This window comes from Suricata suricatta, chromosome 15, assembly GCF_006229205.1.
Source record: "Suricata suricatta isolate VVHF042 chromosome 15, meerkat_22Aug2017_6uvM2_HiC, whole genome shotgun sequence".
NCBI classification, from domain to species: Eukaryota; Metazoa; Chordata; class Mammalia; order Carnivora; family Herpestidae; genus Suricata; species Suricata suricatta.
This window is the reverse complement of record NC_043714.1, coordinates 11,233,890-11,256,435: the sequence shown is the minus strand read 5'-3', so window position 1 is coordinate 11,256,435 and position 22,546 is coordinate 11,233,890. Positions and strand designations below refer to the sequence as shown.

Here is a 22,546-nt window from a genome sequence, read left to right as displayed (position 1 = left end):
CTTACCTTGGACAGCTGAGGAGAAGTCGTGAGGTCCTCGCTCCCACCGATGCTGGCCTGGCCGGCCATGGAGAGCTCGGCAAAGCCCCTCTTCTGCAGGGGGCTGTCCATGGTGGGTGGTGTGTACCCAGGGATGAGGCCCTGGAAATCAAACATCTGGCGCCTATTTACTGGCCATTTGCCTTTCAGCACAGCTTCACAGATGTTGTCTAATCGGTTTATCATTACTCGGTCCTGGAGGGAGAAGGAAAGTCACACAAAATTGTAGCAAAGATGCAGTGAAAATTACTAGATAAATATTTCCATCAAGATGCTAAAGAGCATAAAAGGTTAAAAAGGCAATCAGTGCGAGGGTGGGGGGCAGGGGATGCCTGGGTGGCTCAGTCAGTTAAGCGGCCAACTCTTGATTTTGGCTCAAGTCACGATCTCATGGTTCCTGACACGGAGCCCTGCATTGGGCTCCTTGCTGGCAGTGGAACCTGCTTGGGATTCTCTCTCTCCCTCCCTCTCTCTGCTCCTTCTCTGCTTGCTCTCTCTCTCAAAACAAAGAAATAAATTGAAAAAAAATTAAAAAGAAAAGTCAATCAGTGGGCACAAAATAAAAGAAAAAAAACAAGTGAGTAAATAAACAAAATCCACAAAGACTGCTTTGATGTGCTGGAAGGTGCTAAGATAGCCCCGACACAGAAGCCTCAATGTTTTCAATTACGAACGGGGATTCACACAAATTAGAAAACACGGCACAAGCACCTCCAAAATATCCCCATCTTGCAAAACTTAACTGCTATTCAAGTTCAAGAATTGTTGGTGATCCCCACTGACAACAATGGAACCCTGCATTTAGCTTCTGGACGTTCTGGGGCTTCAGATCCACAGGCTGGATTGAAGTGTGTCGCAGGAAGTGGGAGTCATTAGCGTCACTATTAACGAGGTTCACCGCTACAACACGGGTACCAGCCTAGGAACGCCTAATGAACGTCAGTTTGCGTTCCTCACCTATTACACTGCAAATTTCACTGGAGGGAAAACATTAACAATTTCTAATTACAGCTCTTAGGCCCAGTTTCCATAAAGTGTCTGCTGCCACAGACTCTCTGACGGATCTGGGAAACTTCTCTACTCAGTGAGGGCGATCGGCAGAAGAGAGCACGCGGAGGAAAACCACGTCTTTGATGGTACACCCTTCAGCTCCCAATTTCACATTGTTTCTTACACAATGAATGCTATGGAAGACCGGCCTGGGGAGGAGTCAGCTGAGGCTGTTTTTGTGTTATTTTAAACTGGACAGCCCTGTTACGGTGATTAGAAGGAATGACTATGTCCCCACCCCCAAAACCAGACCCAAATTACATAGGGATTTATTATAAATTACCCTAGTTAGCCAAAAAAGTGATTTCTATTTTACTTTTGGTTACAGATAACTACATTTGGAACTACCTCATAACTGTTGGGAGCAAGTGGGTCAATAGCCTGCCCTCTCTAGGGTTGAGAAGACTAGATAGGTTTCCAAACCTATCAAGGTGTCTTAAGTCTGAAAGTTCTGCTTTAGATTTAAAAAAATTTAAGGGGCGCCTGGGGGGTTCAGTTGGTTAGGCGTCTGACTTCGGCTCAGGTCATGATCTCACAGTCCGTGGGTTCAAGCCCCATGTCGGGCTCTGTGCTAACAGCTCAGAGCCTGGAGCCCGCTTTGAATTCAGTGTCTCCCTCTCTTTCTGCTCCTCCCCCGCTCATTCTCTCCCTCCTTCCCCCCCCCCTCACAAAAACAAAATAAACATTAAAGAAAAAATTCGAACACACGTACTCCCCTTGTGCACTGTTGGTAGGTAGGACTGCAAATGGAGTGACCGTCACAGAGAACAGTGCGGAGGCTCCTCAAACAAACTACAAGCAGAATGCCATGTGACCCAGCAATCCCGCTTCTGAGTCCGTATCCAGAGGAATTGAAAGCAGGATCTCAAACAGATAGACACTAGCACCCTCAAGTTCACAGCAGCACTATAGCAAGCCAAGAAGTGGAAGGAAGCCAAATGTGCCAAGGGCAGATGAATGGACAAAGATGTGGTATGTACACACAATGGAACATTATTGAGCCTTAAAAAGGAAGGAAATCCTGTCACATGCTGTCACACGGATAAACCTGGAGCATAAGGTGACGAGAAATGAACTAAGCAAGCCACAGAAGGGCGAACGCTGCATGAGTCCACTCATATGCTAAGGTAGCTAGAGTAGTCAAATTCACAGAAACAGAAAGGAGAGTCATGGTTGCCAGGGGTCGGGGGAGAGGGGAGAGGAGAGAGGGAGCTGTTTGGTGGGTATAAAATTTCAGTTGTGCAAGACAACATTCTGGAGATCTGTCCACCAGTGATGTGAGTATACTTAAAGCTAGTGAACTGGACACTTAAAATTGGTTACACTCATAAATTTGTAGTTTTTACCACAACAGAAAAATAAAGGAAGGGAGGAAGAGAGGGAGGGAAGAAGGAAGGGAGGGAGGAAGGGAGGGAGGAAAAGAGAAAGATCTGCACCACTTTGTTTTGCTACAGGGGGAGTCTGGAGACAACAGTCTGGAGACTATACTGGACAGACAATGTGATTACCAGCCTAGAAAGCCTCGAGGAGCCAAAGGTCCATATAACAACTCCTTATCTTTCTTCCACGTCACCTTTGCTATCCTGTTACAAAAGTACTGCACAGACTTTCAAACATGAGAATAAATCTCCAGTCTTCATACACTGTGTCCAAGTCTACCTTAAACTTATTTGAAAACTCAAACTAGAATGATTTCCCAAACCAACCCCCCCACCACTCTGTTTTGGGCAACAAGACAAAATAACCAACCCTCCCCTCCCCCACCAACCTTCGGCCAAAAGGAGAAGGCAAACGTTCTCTCGTGAAGGAGCTGAGCTACCGAAGGGTCTCCGTCCTCCATGTAGAACCCGTCCCGGGTTTCATCCCTGGCGGTGCTCATGGAGGCGTTGCTTTCCTCGTCAAAATTCTTCCCTCTAGAAACCGCTCCTGCTGAGAATGGAGTCAGTGTGTGTTACTCATGACCGCAGGACCACAGGAAAAGAGGTCTGGAGGGGACATGGCAAAAAGCTTGAATCCCACTCTGCTCCATTTGATTTTACTGAGTACCTACTTCATGGCTAGGACGGCATTAGGCATCTTACAACCGTGCCGCTACCGCCGTGAATGGGCCCTTCGTGCAGATGGCGCCCTCCTCGTTTTGTGGATGAAGAGGCCGGCAGGCTTAGGGAGGTGACATCACTGGTTATCTGACATTGTGCCCATCCGCCTCGGAGTCTCTGACTTAAGAGCCTCTCCACGCGATGCCCTCCCCGCCCCCAGGAGAGAGGGCTGACAGCGCGCGGGGACCCCAAGGCCCAGCTCCAGAGGCACGGGCTCCGGGACTGTCAGTGCCCCTTGGTGCTGGGAGCAGCAACCCAACCGAGACTCACGAAGAACACTGGTTGTTTTCAGATTCTGCTTCTGACCTTTACTTCCGGCTTAAAACCAACATTAAGCCTCATTTGTTTTCAAATAATGACCAGCGTTTATTCAGTGAAGGACTCTTCTCCTTCCCGTGTAATTGTCCAAATTGAAGGCATCTGGAATTCTTATGACACCACTGCTATCAGGTTAACCCCGCCTCTTAGTCTGGAAATGCTCACGTGCCCGTAGCGCCCTTCTGAGGGTCGAGGTTGCTCGGAACCCCGTGTTTCCACGCCACAGCAGAGCACAATGTGCGCCTGGGCATAACCCGCCTGTTCAGAGGAATGCGTACACAAATGACCCTGGTCACAGGACAGGGACACGTGGCGGGGCCGGAGGGAGGACTGCCGGCGAGGCATTACCTTCAGGCTGAGAGGACTCCTCCGACTTATCATCATCCTCCAGCTTGTCTTCTTCGTCCTCTTCGGACCCTTTTTCTGAAATGGACTTGGGCCCTGTGTCTGCACTGACCTCCATCCCTTTCAGGTCACTTTTCACAGAGCCGGCCTCGGCCTCGCATCCCTGCTTACTGTCCTTGTCCCTGCCGTCGGCCGCCTCCTCCTCCTCCTTGCCGTCGGGTTTCTCGGGGGCGGCCGCGCTGCCGCACTCCTCCGCCTTGCCCTCACTTTGCCCCGCCGCCTTCTCCTCCTGCCCGTGGGCAGCCGAGAGGGCGGCGGGCGGCTGGCCAAACCCCACGGCCAGGGGCGCCAGGGAGGACAGGTTGCCTGCCCCTCGGTTCTGCGCAAAGTTTTTGTGTGCGTCCAGGAAGGACAGCTCGGGGTCGTTGAGGATGTGGTAGTCCGTCCGGCTGACCCCGTGTTTGGCAGCACCGACCAGCAGGTCCCGGTCATGCCGCCCGCACTCCCACCACTCCGGCAAATCCAGACTCGGCTGGCACAGCTGCAGCCTCTCTCCCAGCTGAGGGTGATGGAGAACCTGCTCACGGATCTTCCGCAGCAGCTCGATGCGGTAGAGAGTTCGAGACGCTCGCTCTTCTGTGATTGGCTCGATCATGGAGGAGAGGTCGGGCGGTTCTGTGACACGAAAACAACTGGATTCACTGGGAAGAAAACCTGAGCACGCGCTAAATTGTTCACTCTCTATTTTTTCACATCATTTGGCCTTTTACTACAGAACTTGTGTTACAAAAAGAACCTACCATCATCTGGCTTAGTGGGCATTCGACACACTCGCCTACACATGGCCACAAAACAACTGAAGTATTTCTCCAGACTCTCGTCAGACTTTTTGTCAAGCCTGGCAAAGGCTCGAAATTGGTTCCAGTCAAACTGCTGTTTCATGGGGTCAAAAATAACTCCAAAAGTAGATACCACACGGTAAAAATCAGCCTCTTCTCTTCTTGTCCACCTATGAGCAAGAAGACATTAGCTGAAACTGTACTTGAGTAAACAGGCTTAAAGTGTGTTAATTCTGGTTCTCTTCTCCCCTACACTTAAGGCACGGACTTATCCAGCCGAGAGGCAGACTGCCTGAGGCACGGAGACTCCCGGATCCTTATCTGGGGCGCGGTTCTTGCCTCTGGCCAAGGCCGAGAAGGGCAGAGAAGAGAGGCACCTACCAGGAGCTCAGTAAAACCCTGAAGAAACTCACTTTTGCCGCTTCTCAGATATTATAGCTTCCCTTTCCGCTTCTAGCGCTCTCACTTCCTCCCGCGGCCGCCGTCTCCGCCGGTCAGTCTTCATTAGAGCCTCTTGCCTCATCTGTTGCCGTTTATAGCTACGCTGATAGGCAGTAATGAGCCGGCGCAGACGGGTAGTCAGGGTCGAGGTGTTGGGCCAGTAAAGTTGGCCTAACTCAGCATTACTCTCACTGTGCTTGCCTGGGGAAGTGGAAAAAATATTTTTGAAATGTGCGGCTGCAATCTTGCAATACATAGGATTTTCCATCAAAACAAGATGACTCATTAACATTCAGATGACAGTGTGGGAAAGGGCATCTTCGTGCTCTCATTTTTAAAATATAAGTAAAGGATAATATTAGTAGAAAACTTAAAAACTGCTTCTTTTACGCAGTATAAAACTTAAAAATATTAGTATAAAACTTAAAAACTGCTTCTTTTAAGAAAATTCTTTCCTAATGGTTATTTTTTATAGAGATAGAGTGCAAGCGGGGGAGGGGCAGAAAGAGAGGGAGACACAGATTCTGAAGCAGGTTCCGGGCTCCGAGCTGTCAGCACAGAGCCCGATGTGGAGCTCGAACCCATGAACCATGAGACCATGACCTGAGCCAAAGTCGGACGCTCAATCGACTGAGCCACCTGGGAGCCCCAACACTGCTTCTTTTTTAACTCCTTGCAGGGGGGTGGGGGTGGGAAGCAAGTTTACTTAGTTTCATGTAAGGAAACATACTTTATGCCATGAACTACAACATGAGGGTGCTTTCCTGTAATGTACTTAGCATAACAATCTTGAACATGAGAGATAATCACGTGATTGTTAGCTGATTATTCCACATTAGGGAGATCAGTTTTCTATAAACTTGCAATATTTCAGATACCTAGCAAATGCCCTCCCTCCTCCCAAGAGACAGATTTCTAAAGATGCATCAAAGTTTCCACTGACTGGTATGTAGAGATGTACAAATGATCTTAACCCCCCAAAAAGTGATTTCATCAAAGAAATTCAATGTTATGAAAAACAATAAACAAGAATTAAAATGAGTCACAAAAGGGGTGAGCCAGTGTCGGAGAAAAGACACTCGTGAAGGAGCGGAAGTGCAGACACGGAACGATGCGTCAGGGCACACGTCTGCTCCGCGGGCATCGATGGAGCCCTACCTGCGCGTATCTCCATGGATTCTTCCTTATCTTCCGGGGGAGAATTTGCAAATTCCTTGAAAGCAAAGGGAGAGAAACAGAATCGTTTTAATTTGGGGTTTCATTTTGCTTTATCTTTTAAAGAGAAGGCCATTATAAAGTTTAACAAGTCAGACATGGGCATATAATATTTTAACGGTGCTGTAAAAGTCAATATACTCCCGTCCTTACGTCTATTTCATCCTTGAATGGAGTCCGGGTTGGTTTATATTCCGGGTCCTCATCTTCTCTATCAAATTCTCCCCTATGTTAAAATGGTAAAAAAATGTTTAAATCGTACAGATAATGAGAGAGAGACTGAGGGGGCTTGCAAAACACTAATCGCCAGACTAACACCACTTTTAATTCTGGATTTGACATCAAAGGAGACCCTATCAGTATCTAAATCATGTGGTCATGGGGGGAAGGGCTGGGGGGGAATGTCATCATTTGGAAAAAACAAGCATGTTTTTAAATAATCTGTGTTTAAATAATCATCGGGACACACAAACAGACTATACTGGCACACGTCACGGGGGTCTAAATCAGATGCGACGCAGGGCCTAGCGCGGTGTGAGGACTGACCCCTGCCAATAGATGTGACACTGACATACAGTTTATTGAAATTTTTAAATGTCCTTCTTACCCGTCACCGCCATCTGCTAGCATGTCTGTTCCTCTCTGCTCGGCAGCTATGGCCTTGGCATCGGGCATACCGACTCGTTCCAGGAAGCACAGCGCAGGGTCCGCGCGCATGGAATTGTACTTCTCGTAGCCTGCGCCAGCCCCGCCGGCCCACAGAGGACATGCACGAAAGAGCGAAGGGCCGTCACTGACAAAGCCACAGCACTGCCACGACACAGCAAGTTCACCCCTCAGAGGAGACCCTCGCTTGCGAACCTGGTCTTAGGAGAGCATTCCACGGGGCGCTCACTGCAGGGCAGGTTTGGGGGCAGGGGGCAGGGGGCGTGGGGGCCGAGTCACCTCTCAGGGATCTCAGCCGAACGACCACAAACAGAGAAACAGGTTCAAAACAACCGCGAGATGCCTGGGAAGGTTTTTGACCCCATTTTCCCCAAGATCTAATTTTGCCTGACATTTAAAAGGCTTCATAACGCTCCCTTCCGACCTCCGAGGGGCACTCTGCGTCCGCCCCGGGCCCCCGCGAGCAGCTTCAGTCCTGCAGGGCCGCACACCACTGGCTGAAAATCCCTGTGTACGTAAGGCCAGCGAACCTGTCTTATTAGGTTTAGGATGATGCATGTCAGTTAGACGACACCGTTCCCTCTATAGTTTTCAAACTGCAATTTGCTTTTTGACTGCCTGACTTGACTAGATGGAAAATGGCAGATCCCAACAGTGCGCTGCGGGAAAACGATTTTTAGGCTGAGCTCACAAAACGTGGCTGCAGTACGTAGGCCGAGCAGCACAATTCAATTAGGATGTGGACGACAACACGCCGCTCCTAACCGCTGCAGAGCCGCAAGCCAAACTGTAATCATGAAAGGTTTTATATGCCATCATTCTCCCCTTTAGTCAGGCTGGGCTGCTGAGAACACCTCCGTGACCCCCAGAGAATTGGGATTATAATCAGGAATCGCTCACTGTATATATCATGCCAGTTCTGCATCCCCAGCCTTTCAAAGTTAACAAGGCTGCATCCTACTCAGGGGAGCCGTGAGTTCTCAGCACTGACATTTGTGAAATATTGCTTGGAACAAAGCCCAGGAGGCACTTGTACAGATTAATAGCAGAGGTTAAGCCCACCGTCCACTTTGACACGGCTGGCAGAGCTAAGGGAGCCGTGCTCGGAAGCAAAGTTTAGGGAGAGCTATAGGACAACTTGGCCATTATTAAAACAAATATGGTTTGGGTTTTATTTACAGCCAAGAAAGAAATGTTTTCTTCTCAAATACTCAACAAACATTCAAAAACAGCATCTGATATTTACAGTTCGTATTAGATTTTTTAGTAGAGGAAAGCGGAAGAAGCCAAGAGTCCTCTGGAACTCTCCTCATTAATACTGTGACTTCGGAAAAGAGTAGGCGAAGAGCTCTAGCGACAGAGCCACACGGTCACGATGCGGCCACGTGGAGACATCACTTACCGTGTTTGAACACGCCAATCAGGAGGGACTTATCGGCCTCCTGGTCCCACCAGTCTGCGGGGACCTCCGCGTGGAAGGGCTCCGGTATCCACACGTCCGCGTCGCTGCAACGACAAGCGTGTGCACCATGTTCAGAGCACACAGAATAGTACGAAAGGACTCCAGGTAACTTGCACGCCCCCACACATCTGGGGCGTCGTGGGGAGGAACAAGCAAAGGTCTTCCAAAGTGAGGGCGTCAGCCGGTCACTTTCCACCACGCCTAGAAATGAACGTCAGTGCACAGTGTCCCGTTTTAAGGGGCACCTCAGAACACCAGCAATGCGGTTCACACCTTTTTGCACGTGACACGCACACAACTGCACACTTTCCCCGATGACCCTTGCACTCCCACGCTCGCAGGTGCCAAACAGGAGACGCGCCCCTCACTGGGTTTAGGGAAACCCAGTCAGCGGTGTTTCTCTACCACCCGGATCACTACGGGGAGGAGGCACGGGAGGTGGGCGCTCACACTAACCTTGAGTCGGCACCCTCTAAAATCTTATCTGCCTGGTCTCCTATAACTTCTTGTCGTAGGTAGTACAGCATGCGGACACGCAGCAGGACCCTGGAGAGGAAGACAGAGGGGGGGAGAAAGTTCTTAACTTCAAGACTGTTTGCCAACAGTGGCTTTGGCAGCTGCTGCTGTTCATCCATCATCCTGCCAAGGCTGATTAGCCATGCTGCATGGTAGGCTTGAAGCGTGACAGATGGTGGCACATAATCACCTCTGTGTGGTGCTTTCTGCTGGCTTCCAACAGGCCTGCCTGGCAACCGCTCCCGCTGCACGGAGAGGGACTGGGCTCGGCCCGGCCCCGGCGCGCTCCATTCCGGCCTACCTAGTGCAGCTTGTGAAGTTTAGACACGTACCCTACCGCTGCCTCTGAAGTATTGAGGCAAGTTTGTAAACAACCGAGCAGATGGCTTTCAGTAACTGTTCTGCTTCATTATCTCATAAAATTTCCTCAGCTGCTGCCTTAATACCATTTTTGGAAGCACATCAGAAGTTGTAGGAATAAACGAGATATAAAATCTGGTTTTACTACCTTACCATAAACCCTCAATATGGAATGTCAGGTTTTTCAGATTATACAACTTTGCTTCCGAAAAAGGAAGATGCGGGGGAGGGTGCTCGCCCTTCTCCCTTAAGGAATAGTCAACATTATTTGTTCTTTCTGGTGTATATTACCTGGAAACCTAGGCTGGAGCTTGGAAAATAATGACACAAAGGAGGTTCAAATGTGTCCCATTCCTTGAAGGTCTTAGCCATTTTCAAGGACTAAGGTTCTAAAAAGGCATGGACTTCTAGGTACTAGAGTTTCAATCTCATTTGGATTTCTTCAATGGCATAAGCTTCATTCTTTCAGGAAAGCCCCATTTGGCAAATCCCGAAGGCCCACGTCCACTCCGAATCTAGCGTCCCCTGCTGGGTGGCCCCTGCTCCGCACTCAGGACCGCCGAGAGCTGTGTCCCTCGCTGGACCATCCCGTCATCACACACTCACAGAACGTTCTACGGCCCATACATCACGTCTGCACATACTAGCTCATCTGGTCTTCACGATAATCCTAGTTCAGGTGAAGCGTCTGTGACTTCCATTTCACAGACGTGAAAACTGAGAGTAACCAAAGATAGTGACGTATCCGAGGTCACAGGGTCACCTTGAGCAGGGGCCACCTGGCGTTCTGACTCCACCCTGTACACTGTCTCTCAGGACATGGCGAGTGTCCTTGAGAATGTCAAAATGACACACAGGGGCAGTCTTGCTAAAACAGACTGCTCCCGCACACAAATAGGTACCCCCAGGATATGCCTTCCTCTCCACCAGGTGTCTGCTTTTAAGGACCAGGGATTCTAGATGAACAGAGGGCGAGGCTGCATGTAAACACCTGAATATGCTCCATGGTAAAATTATAATTTTTTTGAGATTTTTCCTTTGATGAGATTAAAAATGGGCTGTGCCGCACTGAACTGGCAAAAGGAAACTAACAGCATGGCATCCATGGCTGGCACCTCCCTTCTTCTCCCTTCCCTCTAAGAGCACTTAACGGCCAGAAAGGGTAGTTATACAGGAAACACCCTCCGCCTGTGGCTGGATTCTATGTTTTTCACCAAAACTCAGCACAGTGGCCATGATCTGAATGGATTCACTCCCTATTTTTATTCTTAAAATGTTTGTTTGCTTTTGAGAAGGAAGAGAACACAAGCTGAAGTGGGGGAGGGGCAGAAAGGGGGACAGAGGGAGCACAGAGCTTCCAAAGCAGGCTCCACACTGACAGCACAGAACCGGACGCGGGGCTCAAACCCATGAACCATGAGATCATGACCTGAGCCGAAGTCAGACGCTTAACTCACTGAGCCACCCAGGCACCCCAGTTTCTCTCCCTTTGGACAAAAGACAACATTTTCTTCTTTGGGAGGAATTTTAGTGATGTGGAGACTTTTCAAGAGCTAACCATGAATGTCACTTTTCCTCTGGAGAATAAACTCCAACCAATGCAACTGGCAAGCCTAGTGCCCCCGTGGAAGACTTGGTAGGCACCAGCAGGACACCAAGGTAGACGGGAGGTGGGCTCTGACCCTAAGGAGTCTGCGCTTGGTAAACCTGACAGACCACACCACGGATGAGTCTCGCCAGACCTCATTCCCATTTGACTGGCTATCCCACTGGTGACCGTTTTCTGGACCCGCATCCAGTTCAGGACCACAGAGGTCCATCTCCTTCAACCCGAGACCGTTCCTCTGTCTTTGTCTCCTGAAACTTGTGAAGAGGACTAGCTAGCGATCGTCTAGGAGGTCCCTCGATCTGCGTTTCATATTCTGTTACCAGTCCTGAACGTCCCCCCACGGCAGGTCCTGAGAGGGGACGGCCTTGCCCGCCGGCCCCCTCCTGCGGCCGCAGGGACGGGGAGCATTCGGCCCGTCTCACATACTAATTAGAGGGGGGACCCCATCAGGGTCCGCTCCCGATACCAGAACGGCAAATCAAAGCCTGCTGCCCCCGTCACTCTGGGACGCAGGCCCGGGAGCCGCCAAACCACTCCACTTCCGGTTTGTTTGGCTCCAGAACTCAGAAGGCTCTTGACCCAAAGTTGACATAAACCACAGGAAACAGAAGTTTTCTAATAGCTGTAAGTGGGGCAGGATTTTAGGGAGAGCTATCGTGCCGCAGCAGTGACAGCAAAACCGTTTCCGAGGCACCAAAATGGTCTGAGGTAATGGTTTTAAAGACTCAAAAAGGAGAAAATGTGTCAGTCAGAATGTAGCAATAGTGATGGAAGGGAGTCCCTGAGGGCGCTCCCGTGTGTAAGGTGGGAGAGAGCCGCCGGCGACGCACGCGGCCGGCCGGGCAGGTGCTTCCCAGGGGACTGTGGAGGGGCAGGGGTCGCCGGGCGCAGGCCCTGCCCTCGTCTGCCCTGGAAGTCCAGGCGGGCTCCGCCCCCGAACCAGCTGAGGCCCTAAGGACCAGGGTCTCCATCTCCTTGGCAGGTAAACGGGGATAAAAGGAAGAAAGAAGAAAAGGAAAGAAAACCAGCTCCTCTCGTCTCAGACAAGTCAAACGCATAATCCACATGGAGAGGCCACGCCAAGCTGCCAGTCGTCACGTGCTCAGACTTCTGGGCGGCTCGGGAAGTGAGGCCCAGAGAGGCTGGGGGACGTGCCCAAGGCCACACGCAGCTTCAAGTGGTGGAGCTGCTGGGCGCCGGGTCCACGACCAGTTCTTGAAGCCACAGGCTCAGGGCACGGGGCGAGCCACGCACATGCTGACGCTAGTCTAACGGGCATATCTTGCGGCGCCTGGGTGGCTCAGTCGGTTAAGCCTCCGACTTCGGCTCAGGTCAGATCTCACGTTCGTGGGTTCGAGCCCCGCATCAGGCTCTGTGCTAACAGCTAGCTCAGAGCCTGGAGCCTGCTTCTGGTTCTGTGTCTCCTTCTCTCTCTGCCCCTCCCCCTTCTCACACTCTGTCTCTCTCTGTATCAAAAATAAATAAAGCATTAAAAAAAATTTTTTTAAAAAGGAAAAAAAATAACGGGCAGATCCTTAACAGAGCTCCAAGCAATGACCTAAGTTCAGAATTAATAGTCTTCGATGACATAGAATCAGTTTCTGGAAATACGGATCAGGAACATGAATCTAAGCTCGCGGGTAAGAAAGGAGGACCCACCCACGGAGGGTTAACAGGGGTACTCGCCAGTCCACCCGCTGAGAGCAGTCGGTTGTGGGTGGGGTCCTCTAAAGCTAACAGCAATTCCCTAACACGCTTTGGTTAAAACTTACTTATCTGCAACATTCTTCACAGCATTACTCACAATAGCAGAAAGGGGTCCATCAATCCCAGTGGCCGCTGACGGATGAATAGGTAAACAAAATGTGTGCGTGTACCATGGAGTACCATTCAGCCATAAAAAGGAATGAAATTCTGGTACAAGGTATGACAAGGATGAACCCTGAAAATATGATGCTACGTGAGAAAAGGCCAGACACAGACAAGTCCTATATGATTCCACTCAGGAGGTACCTAGGATAAGCAAAGTCACTGAGACAGAAGTAGAATGGTATTTGCCAGGAGCTCAGGGCAGGGAGGGAAGAGGGCAAGTTACTGTTAACAGGTGCAGAGTTCACACTGGTGTCAGTCAATACCGCTGAGTTATACACTGACAAATGGTTAAATGGGAAGAATGTGCTACGCATCTACCACAATAAAAAAAAACTCAGGTAACTAGAGCTATGCTGTCATGTGACTGGACGCCATGTTTCAAGAAAAATAGTATAGGCATGCCCAGGGCTCAGTGGGTTAGGCATCCAGATCCGGCTCAGGTCATGATCTCATAGCTTGTGAGTTTGAGTCCCGCATCAGGCTCTGGGCTGACAGCATGGGGCTTGGATGGGACTCTCTCTCTCTCCTCTCTCTCTCTGTGCATCCCCCACTAGCATGAACTCTCTCTCTCTCTCAAAAATAAACATTAAAGGGGCACCTGGGTGGCTCAGTTGGTTAAGAGTCCAACTTCAGCCCAGGTCATGATCTCACTGCTCATGGGTTCAAGCCCTGCATCGGGTCTGTGCTGACAGCTCAGAGCCTGGAACCTGCTTCCAATTCTGTCTCCCTCTCTCTGCCCCTCCCCCGCTCACACTCTGTCTCTCTCTCTCAAAAACAAATAAATGTTGAAAAAAAAACATTGGAAATAGAGACACAGTAAAGTTGCACAAACGCAGCATTGTGGCCCAGCGGTCCGCAGGGCACGCCCTCCCACGACATACTTGTTGCAGTGGTGCTTCAGGTGCTTCTTGTAGCTGTCTTCCTGGAACAGGGCGTCCGGGTTGCAGCCCGCCAGCCAGTCGGCATCCTGCACCACCGGGTGGGTGCTCTGGGCTTTCACCTTCTTTCCTTTCCTTCCCCTTGGCACTGGGGCCGATAAACCTGGAGTCAGAATAACAATAATGCTGCTGCTGCTGCTACTACTACTACTACTACTACTACTAGACGCTTTTCATAACCCCAATTTCAATGTCAGATTCAGACATTTCCACGTGGGCGGTGGGGAGATATGGGGTCAAGGTTGTGTCACAAGGGTCCTGGGTGGCTCTCTGGGACCCTGCAGCGCAAACAGCACGGAGCGGACCTACCAGAATGATTGACCAGGGCTCTCGTCTGGCCGTCGGCCGTGGGCGTGATCAAATCCCAGATGAAGCTTTTGATGTTCTCGTCCCCCTTGTAGTGGTGGAGGCAGTAGACGAGGATGGTCCTGCAGATGGTCTCCATGTCGTGCTCCGTGAGCTGGCGCTTGTAGCGGCCATGGGAAAGGATGTCCGTCCACCGTCCCCAGCTGCAAAGCAGGTATTCGGCATGGAGATGGGGCCCCTCGGCTTAGATTTGGGGCTTGGCTTTCACAGGCAGGTAGCAGCGTTAGGACCAGCAGTATGTCCCACCAGGGGATACAGGAGAGCACTGCAGGGCCCTCGAAGACACTCGTCACAGAGTGGGCCCTGGGTTCACCGCTCTTTGGTTCAGGAGTAAAAGTGTCCCTGAGCTAACATCTACGGGGCCGAGGCAGGTTTTCCCAGGCAGATTCGGGCAACTCCGGGGAAGGGAATGCCAGCCAGGACCCAGATGCTTGACCCGGTGCCCCACTCTGTCACGGTCCGTACGCTCCAGTGCCGACCAGCTCTTTGAGATACATGGTGACGTGAGGTGGGTGTGGCTGTCCCCAGACCTAGGACACAGTGCTGAGGGGGCGTGGGTATCTTAACCTACCTCAAAGGGGTGCTGTGAAAACTAATGAGGGTCCATAAACAGGCTTGAGTCTCCTTCCAAAACAGGGAGTGCTGACTCCCCGGGGCAAGAGTTTCACGGGAAACACGTCTAACCAACTCGCAGGCCCTCAGGTCGAGCAGGTGGGAGGAAGGACTGCGCACGGAACAAAGCAGACGGCACGCCGCTGGACGTGAACAGTCCACATGGGGTGACCAGCCCTGTGAGACGCAGTGCTGTGCTCTGGCATCTGCACGTTGTGGAGCGAGAGCGTACAACAGACGGGCAGACGCTGTCTGGGCTGGTCCCCCCAGGTTCCAGCTCCGGAGCCCCAGGCCCGAGCTCGGCCCCCCCACCCCCTGCCTTCCTCAAGGACTGAGGGCTGTGCACAGCGGGGATGCCCTGGCTGAGGGAGGCCCTTGCAGGCCCTGCCATCTGCCCTGGCCTGGGCCTCTCTGGCTTCTAGGGACGCACTTCCTCAAGCCGCAGGGCTGAGCCTCACCTTCAGGCCTTGGGACACACTGCTCTGTCTGCATGGGACTGTCTTCTCCCTGCCCAGCCTCTCTCTCTCTTACCCGACCTCATCCACGGCGTCCAGCTATTAAGTCCTGCCAAGCTCTGTGGAACCCCTTCTTACATCCCCTGCCCTTCCCCTGCCCCCGGCCGCAGGAGCAGGAGATGATGCTCGAGCAGTCCCTTCAGGGAGAGACCTGCTGCTTGGCCTCCATCTGCATCAGGTCCCCTGCTGCGGCCCCATCACTGTCCACTGCCACCCTGCTTGCTCACTGGCCTCGCGGCAGGGACCTGCCTGTCCTGCTCACGGGTGCGGCCCTGGTGCCTCACCCTCAACACGTGTCACCACACAGTGACGCCCAGAGGAGGAGGGCAGCCCTCTCCTTAAAGACCCTGCCCGCGAAGCCTGTTCTGAGCTTCGGGAGTTACGAATATACCCCATTTCTAAAGCTATCGGCAAAATTCTCAACTCTTAACTTTGATGCTTAGGTCAAAACACATGAGCAGGTGCAAGCCGCAAAGGGGTTGGCTGTCTGTCCTGTTGGGACACAGAATGGGCTCTGGCCCGACCTCGTCTGTTCCACAAGCAATCACTGATGCGCACTGGCTGTGTCCACTGGCACTGCCGTCTTCCCTGAGGACACGGGGAACAGAGTCTCGGGCTTCCTGGAGCTCTGACTGGGGCTCCAGCAGGAGAGGCCTGCCACTCAAAGGCATAAAACAACACGGGGGTGTGATGGGATGTGCAGACCAGACTGTCTGGTGCGGGCACCCAGGTGAGGCCTGTGCAGGGTGCTGGTGACAGGAGCAGGCGGGCAGAGCAAGCCTGTGTACCGGGGATGAATGAGTGTGCGTGTGTGTGCACATGCACGCGCGCACTCTAGGCACTGGAAAGGACTTGTAGAAAGACAGAGATGAGACAGAGCACGGCAGGCTGAAGGAGGGGAAACGGTCTGTCCTAGCAGAAGCCTGGGCTACCCACAGAAAGGACCAACAGGACAGACAAGGGCCAGATAAGAGCCCTGGGTACCATGTTAATAGTTTGTGTTTATTCTGAAACTGACGATAATCCCCTGGAAGGACTCATCGAAAGCAGGATGTCACCAGACCTACAGAAACATTATCTGGTGGTGGTTTCCTACTTGAATGGAACTTGCCTGTGGTCCCACACATGCTAGGGAACTCTTCTTTGCAGATTCAGACATCTACCTCACCATCATTCAAAGCGCTGTGCGGCGTTTCACACACAGCTTCAGAGATGAATTAGATGTGGATCCTGCCTTTCAGAGACACGCTGTCCGCAGGACAAACACGACACACTCGGAGCTGACATAACCACCCGTGTGTGTTTCAGATGAGTTGGAAGAGGTTTAGAACCAAGATGATTGCCTTTAGCAAGTGTTTATAACTGAAAAACAAATACTGAAAGACTACTGTAGTCAAAAAGTGTTTGTGAAGCTAAAACGGGAAAAGCATTTGTAACTTGGAGACTTCATTCTGAGTTATCAGTCACCAACAGGTAAATCTGGATGGGACGTGCTTAAGGGACAAAGCTGTGCTCCTTCCCATCCGCGAGCCGGTGAACAGCCGTGAGCGCCTTTACCAATCGCCCCTGGGCCCTGTCCCAGTGGCCGCGAGGCCATCTGCTCGACTGCATGACAGGGAGTCACAGCAATCCAGACACAAAACAGGCTTTTTCTCCACGCTGGCCCCAATTTGATATTGAGAATGAAATTCTGTGTTTCACGGGAGTCGGACTTACCCATAGACGAGCAGATTCTTCTCGACCCTAAAGCACTCGCTCCGCGCGTAGCCCTGGGACCTGTCCTGGGGCCGCCGCGGCTTCGCGCAAGGCTTCTCTTCGGAGTCACTCTCCAAGTCCGAAAACTCCATCAGCTCGTCCTCCTTCACTGCACTGTACAGCCTGGTTTGCTTCCTCACTCTTGGAGTGTCAATAACCAGGTTGTTCTAAAGAAGACAGCAGATGAACTTGAAACTTCTAAAAAAGCACCCCTTGGGTTACATTAGGTAGGGTTTGAACGGGACCTCTCACTCACCCTCCCATTTAAGGCATCTATATCCAATTCAGCCTTCTTAGCCCACTTTTGCCAGAAATTTGGATCATCCAAGGAAATATCTGTCCTATTTCCAGATGCAACAAAACTGGCCTAAAGAGAGAAAAATATGCATTACTTTGAGATGCTCTTCTCAGAGGCAAAATGCAAAACAGTTTTCATTTGCTCAGTCAGCCAATCACACACACGTCCCCACGCCATGTGTCAGATGCTGCAGTCTGTGGGCTGGGATGAAAGGCCGTCCCTCAGGCAGCTCTCTGTCCAGGAGTTTCAACGGATCAGGAGGCAAAAGATGACAATACAGTGTCATCAACAACAGGTCACAAAGGTACGTACTGGTGCAACTGACATTCAGAGGGGCCCTAGTGCATGTGCAGGGAAGGGCACTGCTGGGAACAGAGAACTGGCCCCCCAGAATCTAATGCCTGGACCAGACTGTTAAAAGCTCATAGAACAGGAAAGGTATGTGGAAACATTCACAATAGAGCGTGTGCAAAGGCTCAGAGGAGAAGAAAGGCAACTGGGTCATGTGGCCGGTGATAAGGACAGTCAGGGGAGGACAGCTAAAGGTCAAGCTGGGAGGCAGGCAGAAACCAGGCCATGCGGGGCCTTGCGTGTCCCGGTAACGGGGTCCTGAGGTAGCAGGGAACTCTTTCAAAATGGAAATAATCTTAAGGTAGACACAGTTGTATCTGAAGCCACCTGTCAGCGAGAGCCTGTTGTTGATGCCTGGGAGGGTAGTACGGGCCACTACTGTCGTTTACGGGGGGACAGCGAAGACTGAAAACAGCTCCAGCACAAGTGGACAAAGGAGACAGGCTAGAGACTCATTCTGTACAAGGTAAAATGAATGGAGTTAGAGTCTGGGTGGATGTGAAGAATGGAGGAGGAGAAGGAGGAGGAGGAGAAGGAAGAGGAGGAGGAGGAGACGGAGGAGGAGGAAGAAGAGACGGAGGAGGAGGAGGAGGACAATGAGGAGGGGAGGAGGCGGAGTCACAGCTAACTCTGGCATCAGAACGGCCCCACTCAGGCAAAGAAGCAGGGGCGTGAGTGTGGGCATGCACACAGAGGGTCGAGGGACAGGAATGAGGAAGGCGGTTCTGCACATACTGAACATGAAGGGCCTGTGAGGACAGAGGGCAGAGCCTGAGAAGCAGCTGGAAGACGTGAGAGAGAAGGTGCTGGGTCACAGGGCCCAGAGGAGGGAGCCGAAAGGCTGGAGTAGCCTGGATGACCAGTGGTCCGCAAGCAGAGGAAGGAGAGGGACCCTCGGCTCACACCACGCACCAAAACTCACTCAACAGGGACCAAGACCTAAATGTACGAGTAAAAACTATAAAACTCTTAGAAGAAAACAGGAGCAGATCTGTGTGACCTTAGGTTAGACAATACATCAAAAGCATGAATCATGAAAGAAAAAGATGGGTAAAGTGGACTTCAGTGAAATTCAAACACCATTAAGAAAAGACAAGGAGAAAATACTTCAAACTATATTATCCAAGGATAAACTTTACCTAGGATATATAAAGAATCCTTAATGTTCAATAACAAATGACAAGTAACTCAAAAGATCTGAGTAGACATTTTCCCCCCAAACGATACACATACAGCGAACAAGCACATGAAAAGATGCTCACTAGCATCGAAGAATTCAGACCAAACCAGAGCTAGACATCCTTTCCCACTCACTAATATGGCTGTAGTCAAAACCTCAGGAAATAACAAGTGCAGGTAAGGATATGGAGACACTAGAACCCCAAAACACTGCTGGCGTGAAGGGAAAATGGTACAGTCACTTTAGAAAACAGTCTGGCAGTTCCTCAAAGTGTTAAACACAGAGTTAACATATGACCTATTTGTGGGATAGACAGAAGAGAAGCGAAAAGACGTGTCCGCATAAAAACCTGTTCATAAACGCTTGAAACAACGTTATCCGTGATCACCCAAAAGGGAAGACAAGCTACATTTCAGTTTCAACCAGTGAATGCATACACAGCCCCATCACCCATTGTCCACTGCTGAAAGAGGTACATCTAGGTGACAGAACACCGTTCAGCAAAAAAAAAAAAAAAAAAAAAAAAAAAAAAAGGAAGGAATTACCGATACTGTGTGCTAGAACACGATGAATCTCAAAATCACGATGCTAAGAGAAGGAAGCCAGACACAAAAGACCACATGTCATATGATTCCACTTTATGAAATGTCCACTTTATGAAATCTATAGAGACAGCAGATTAGTGGTTGCCAAGGACTTGGCAGGGAGGGGGAGCGATGAGGGGCAGCAGGTGGAGGAGGAGGAGGAGGAAGTAGAGGCTGACTGCTAATGGGCATGAGGTTCTGGGGAGATGGAAATGTTCTAAACCTAGATGTGGTGATGCCTGCACAAGTCTGCAAATATGGTAAAGGCACTGAACTGTACACTTAAAATCAGTGAATTTTATGGTGAGTAAATTACATTTCAAGAAAGCTGTTAAAAATAAAGGTGTAAAGTGGGCCTAGGTGTGGATGGATGGAGCGAGGCACAGGGGAGGCCTCAGAAGGTGCCCTCAGTCAGGTGGTGGGAGGGGAGGCTCGTGTTGACCTTCACCAGAGCTGGTCTGATGGCAGGGCGGGGGCAGGGTGCAAGCTGGGGTTGAAAAGTATGCAGAAGCGGGAGTCCGTGGGGACAGCTGGTTCAAATAGCCAAACAGTGTGGGTCTTGGCCACGAAAGAAGGGCTGTGGAGCTGTAGCTGGAGGGCAACACAGATGAGAGGCCCTCAGACAGGAGCGGCCTAACTGCTGGTACGGGCCGTGTCAGGGGTCGGGACCTCAGGAAGCAAGCCGTCAAAACTCAAGAAGTAGACAGGGTGGGGTCAAGGACACAGGTAAAGGATTCACCCGGGAGTGGGGATGCTGACAGGAGGCCAAGGTGAGGATGACGACCGGGTGCCACATACAGAGAAGGGAACCCAACACACACACAAAGAGCCTTCTAAGCATCAAGGGTTCCACAGCGAGTTAATCATCAATTTCTTAACTCTCAATTACCAAGCAAATGTTGCATATGCGCCTTGTGAGCACCTTGTAAGACCCTGCTCTGTGTGAACTCTGTCACACTTCTGGAGACAACCTGCCTCTTTGGGCCAATTCGCACCTTAGCAAATGTGGAACCTTTGCCTTCAGACTCAATGGTGATGGTGTGGGTTCGCCGCAGGAGAATCTGGTCAATATCTTCTTCGCAGAACTTGGACCCCTCGTCCTCCTCATCCATGAGTGCTCCGTAGGCCCCCTTGCGCAGAAGATCCTCTATCTCTTTCTTGGAAAGTTGTTGGACCTGTTTTAGAGAGATTTATTTACAAGAAGTCAGAATTGAAATGTTTTTAGACCACACGAATGCTCCGTTGTACTCAAGGGGGATAAACTTGACATATAAAAGAAAGAAAACACAGGGGTGCCTGGGGGGCTCAGTTGGTTACGGGGTCTGACTTCATCTCAGATCATGATCTCACAGTTCGAGAGTTCAAGCCCTGCATCAGGCTCTCTGCTGTCAGCACAGTCTGCTTCAGATTCTCTGTGCGCCCTTCTCTCTGCCCCTCCCCCACTCATCCTCCCTCTCATAAATAAACAATGAATGAATAAATAAAATAAAATAAAATAAAAATAAAATAAAGAAATAAGAAAATACGACAAAATAGGCTGAAAATCTGAGGTTGAAATACCATCCGATGCTGGATGATTCTTACTATTAGCTACATAAAGCAAGGAGCCAGAAGAAAGGAAAGGTCTGGGCAGGTGTGGATTACCCCGTTGGTAGCGTTTTCTCTCCCACTCATGGACTGCAGCACCGCTTTATCCAGGCCGAGTTTCAGACTAGCCTTGTCGAACATTTCCCTCTCATAAGAATTTCTCGTGATCAGCCTGTAGATTTTCACAGATTTGCTCTGTCCTATTCTGTGACACCTAGCCTGAGCCTGGAAGAGAGAGGAAACGGATGGCTACCACCGAAAGACAGGACTCAACTGTCACCCCGTGAACACCTGTCCCCAGAGCAGAGGTGCGGTCTGGGAGGTTAACATCCTACGACGCTCCTTTTACATTATCAGTACATCGATTATTGCTCGGTTCATTTGCCCAATCATGGGACGCTGTGTTAGGGCAACGGAGCTTTAGTTCATTGGTTTCACTGGGGCTTCTCTATCATCGTAGTAGGACTTTGGAAAAAAAAAAAAAGAGAAAAGGAAAGAAAAGAAAGAAAAAAAGAAGAAAAGAGAGAAAGGGCCCCAGGACAATTTTCTTGAGTGTTTACCTGGAGATCATTTTGGGGATTCCAGTCGGAATCGAAGATGATGCAGGTGTCGGCAGCGGTGAGGTTAATGCCTAAGCCTCCTGCCCGTGTGCACAGGAGGAAAACAAACCTATCAGAATCGGGTTTGGAGAACCTGTCGATGGCCGCCTGGCGGAGGTTGCCCCTCACTCTGCCGTCAATCCTCTCGTATGGGTACCTGGGAAACGGGCAGATCAACAAGGACCTGAGACACGGCGGCAACAGTGTGCTGGCTTCTCTTTGGGAAGCAAGTATTACGCTATGGGGTACGTGTTACCTGAATGATATTCTGATCAGAAATAATCACAGAGCAAACAGGTTTTAGGGCCGTTGGGCCTACAATCGGTTGAATGCTCAAGAACTCTTATTTTACTTCCTCTCTAGTAAAAGAACTTTGGTCTAAAAATAGCTGACACTTCTAGCAGCAGAGTAACAAACAATTTCAGTTTCGGGTAAGAATGATTCTCCTCTAGTCGAAGGGAAGAAATGGGAAACAAAACTGCCGCTGGGAGTCCGTGGACTCCTGCTCTGGTCACTGCGTACAGTAACTGCCACGTACATTGGCAGTGTTCAGAAAGAGGTGACACGCTTCCCCCACTCTGTCCCCTTTATCATGAACGTCCCTTCGAGGTGAGTCACTTGGAGCCCCGTGAAAGGTCATTTTGTATTTCCTTTTTATGCTCACAGCGCAGTGGCCTCACCGTCTTTGGATGAGGTAGTCTTCCAGTATGTCCAGGCAGCGCACCATCTGGGAAAAGATAAGCACCCTGTGGCCACCAGCCTTCAGTTTTGGCAGCAGCTTGTCAATCAGCACTAGCTTGCCAGCAGCCTGGATCATCGCCTGGAGCTGAAAATCTGGGGAGTCTGCGTTGTGTGTTTCTTTAAACTCTTCCAAAATTTTCTCTTCAGCACCTGCAGAGATTGGACAGCATAACGTGAATACCGTAAAAGG

At 50.6% G+C, this 22,546-nt stretch overlaps 1 protein-coding gene across 1 annotated transcript in view; it reads right to left on the bottom strand.

Moving 5' to 3' along the window:
- The window catches only part of CHD7 (chromodomain helicase DNA binding protein 7), a 146,599-nt gene that overhangs the window by 10,139 nt on the left and 113,914 nt on the right, over positions 1–22,546 (bottom strand). The window contains exons 17-34 of the mRNA XM_029923243.1: positions 22,296–22,506; positions 21,577–21,772; positions 21,074–21,241; positions 20,425–20,604; positions 17,273–17,383; positions 16,978–17,183; positions 14,078–14,277; positions 13,712–13,871; positions 8,930–9,019; positions 8,414–8,517; positions 6,953–7,082; positions 6,499–6,571; positions 6,289–6,343; positions 5,103–5,331; positions 4,651–4,859; positions 3,854–4,525; positions 2,857–3,017; positions 6–233 (exon numbers count right to left, since the gene is read on the bottom strand). Coding sequence (XP_029779103.1) covers positions 6–233; positions 2,857–3,017; positions 3,854–4,525; positions 4,651–4,859; positions 5,103–5,331; positions 6,289–6,343; positions 6,499–6,571; positions 6,953–7,082; positions 8,414–8,517; positions 8,930–9,019; positions 13,712–13,871; positions 14,078–14,277; positions 16,978–17,183; positions 17,273–17,383; positions 20,425–20,604; positions 21,074–21,241; positions 21,577–21,772; positions 22,296–22,506 — 3,383 coding nt within the window. The remainder of the gene's footprint in view (positions 1–5; positions 234–2,856; positions 3,018–3,853; positions 4,526–4,650; positions 4,860–5,102; positions 5,332–6,288; positions 6,344–6,498; positions 6,572–6,952; positions 7,083–8,413; positions 8,518–8,929; positions 9,020–13,711; positions 13,872–14,077; positions 14,278–16,977; positions 17,184–17,272; positions 17,384–20,424; positions 20,605–21,073; positions 21,242–21,576; positions 21,773–22,295; positions 22,507–22,546) is intronic.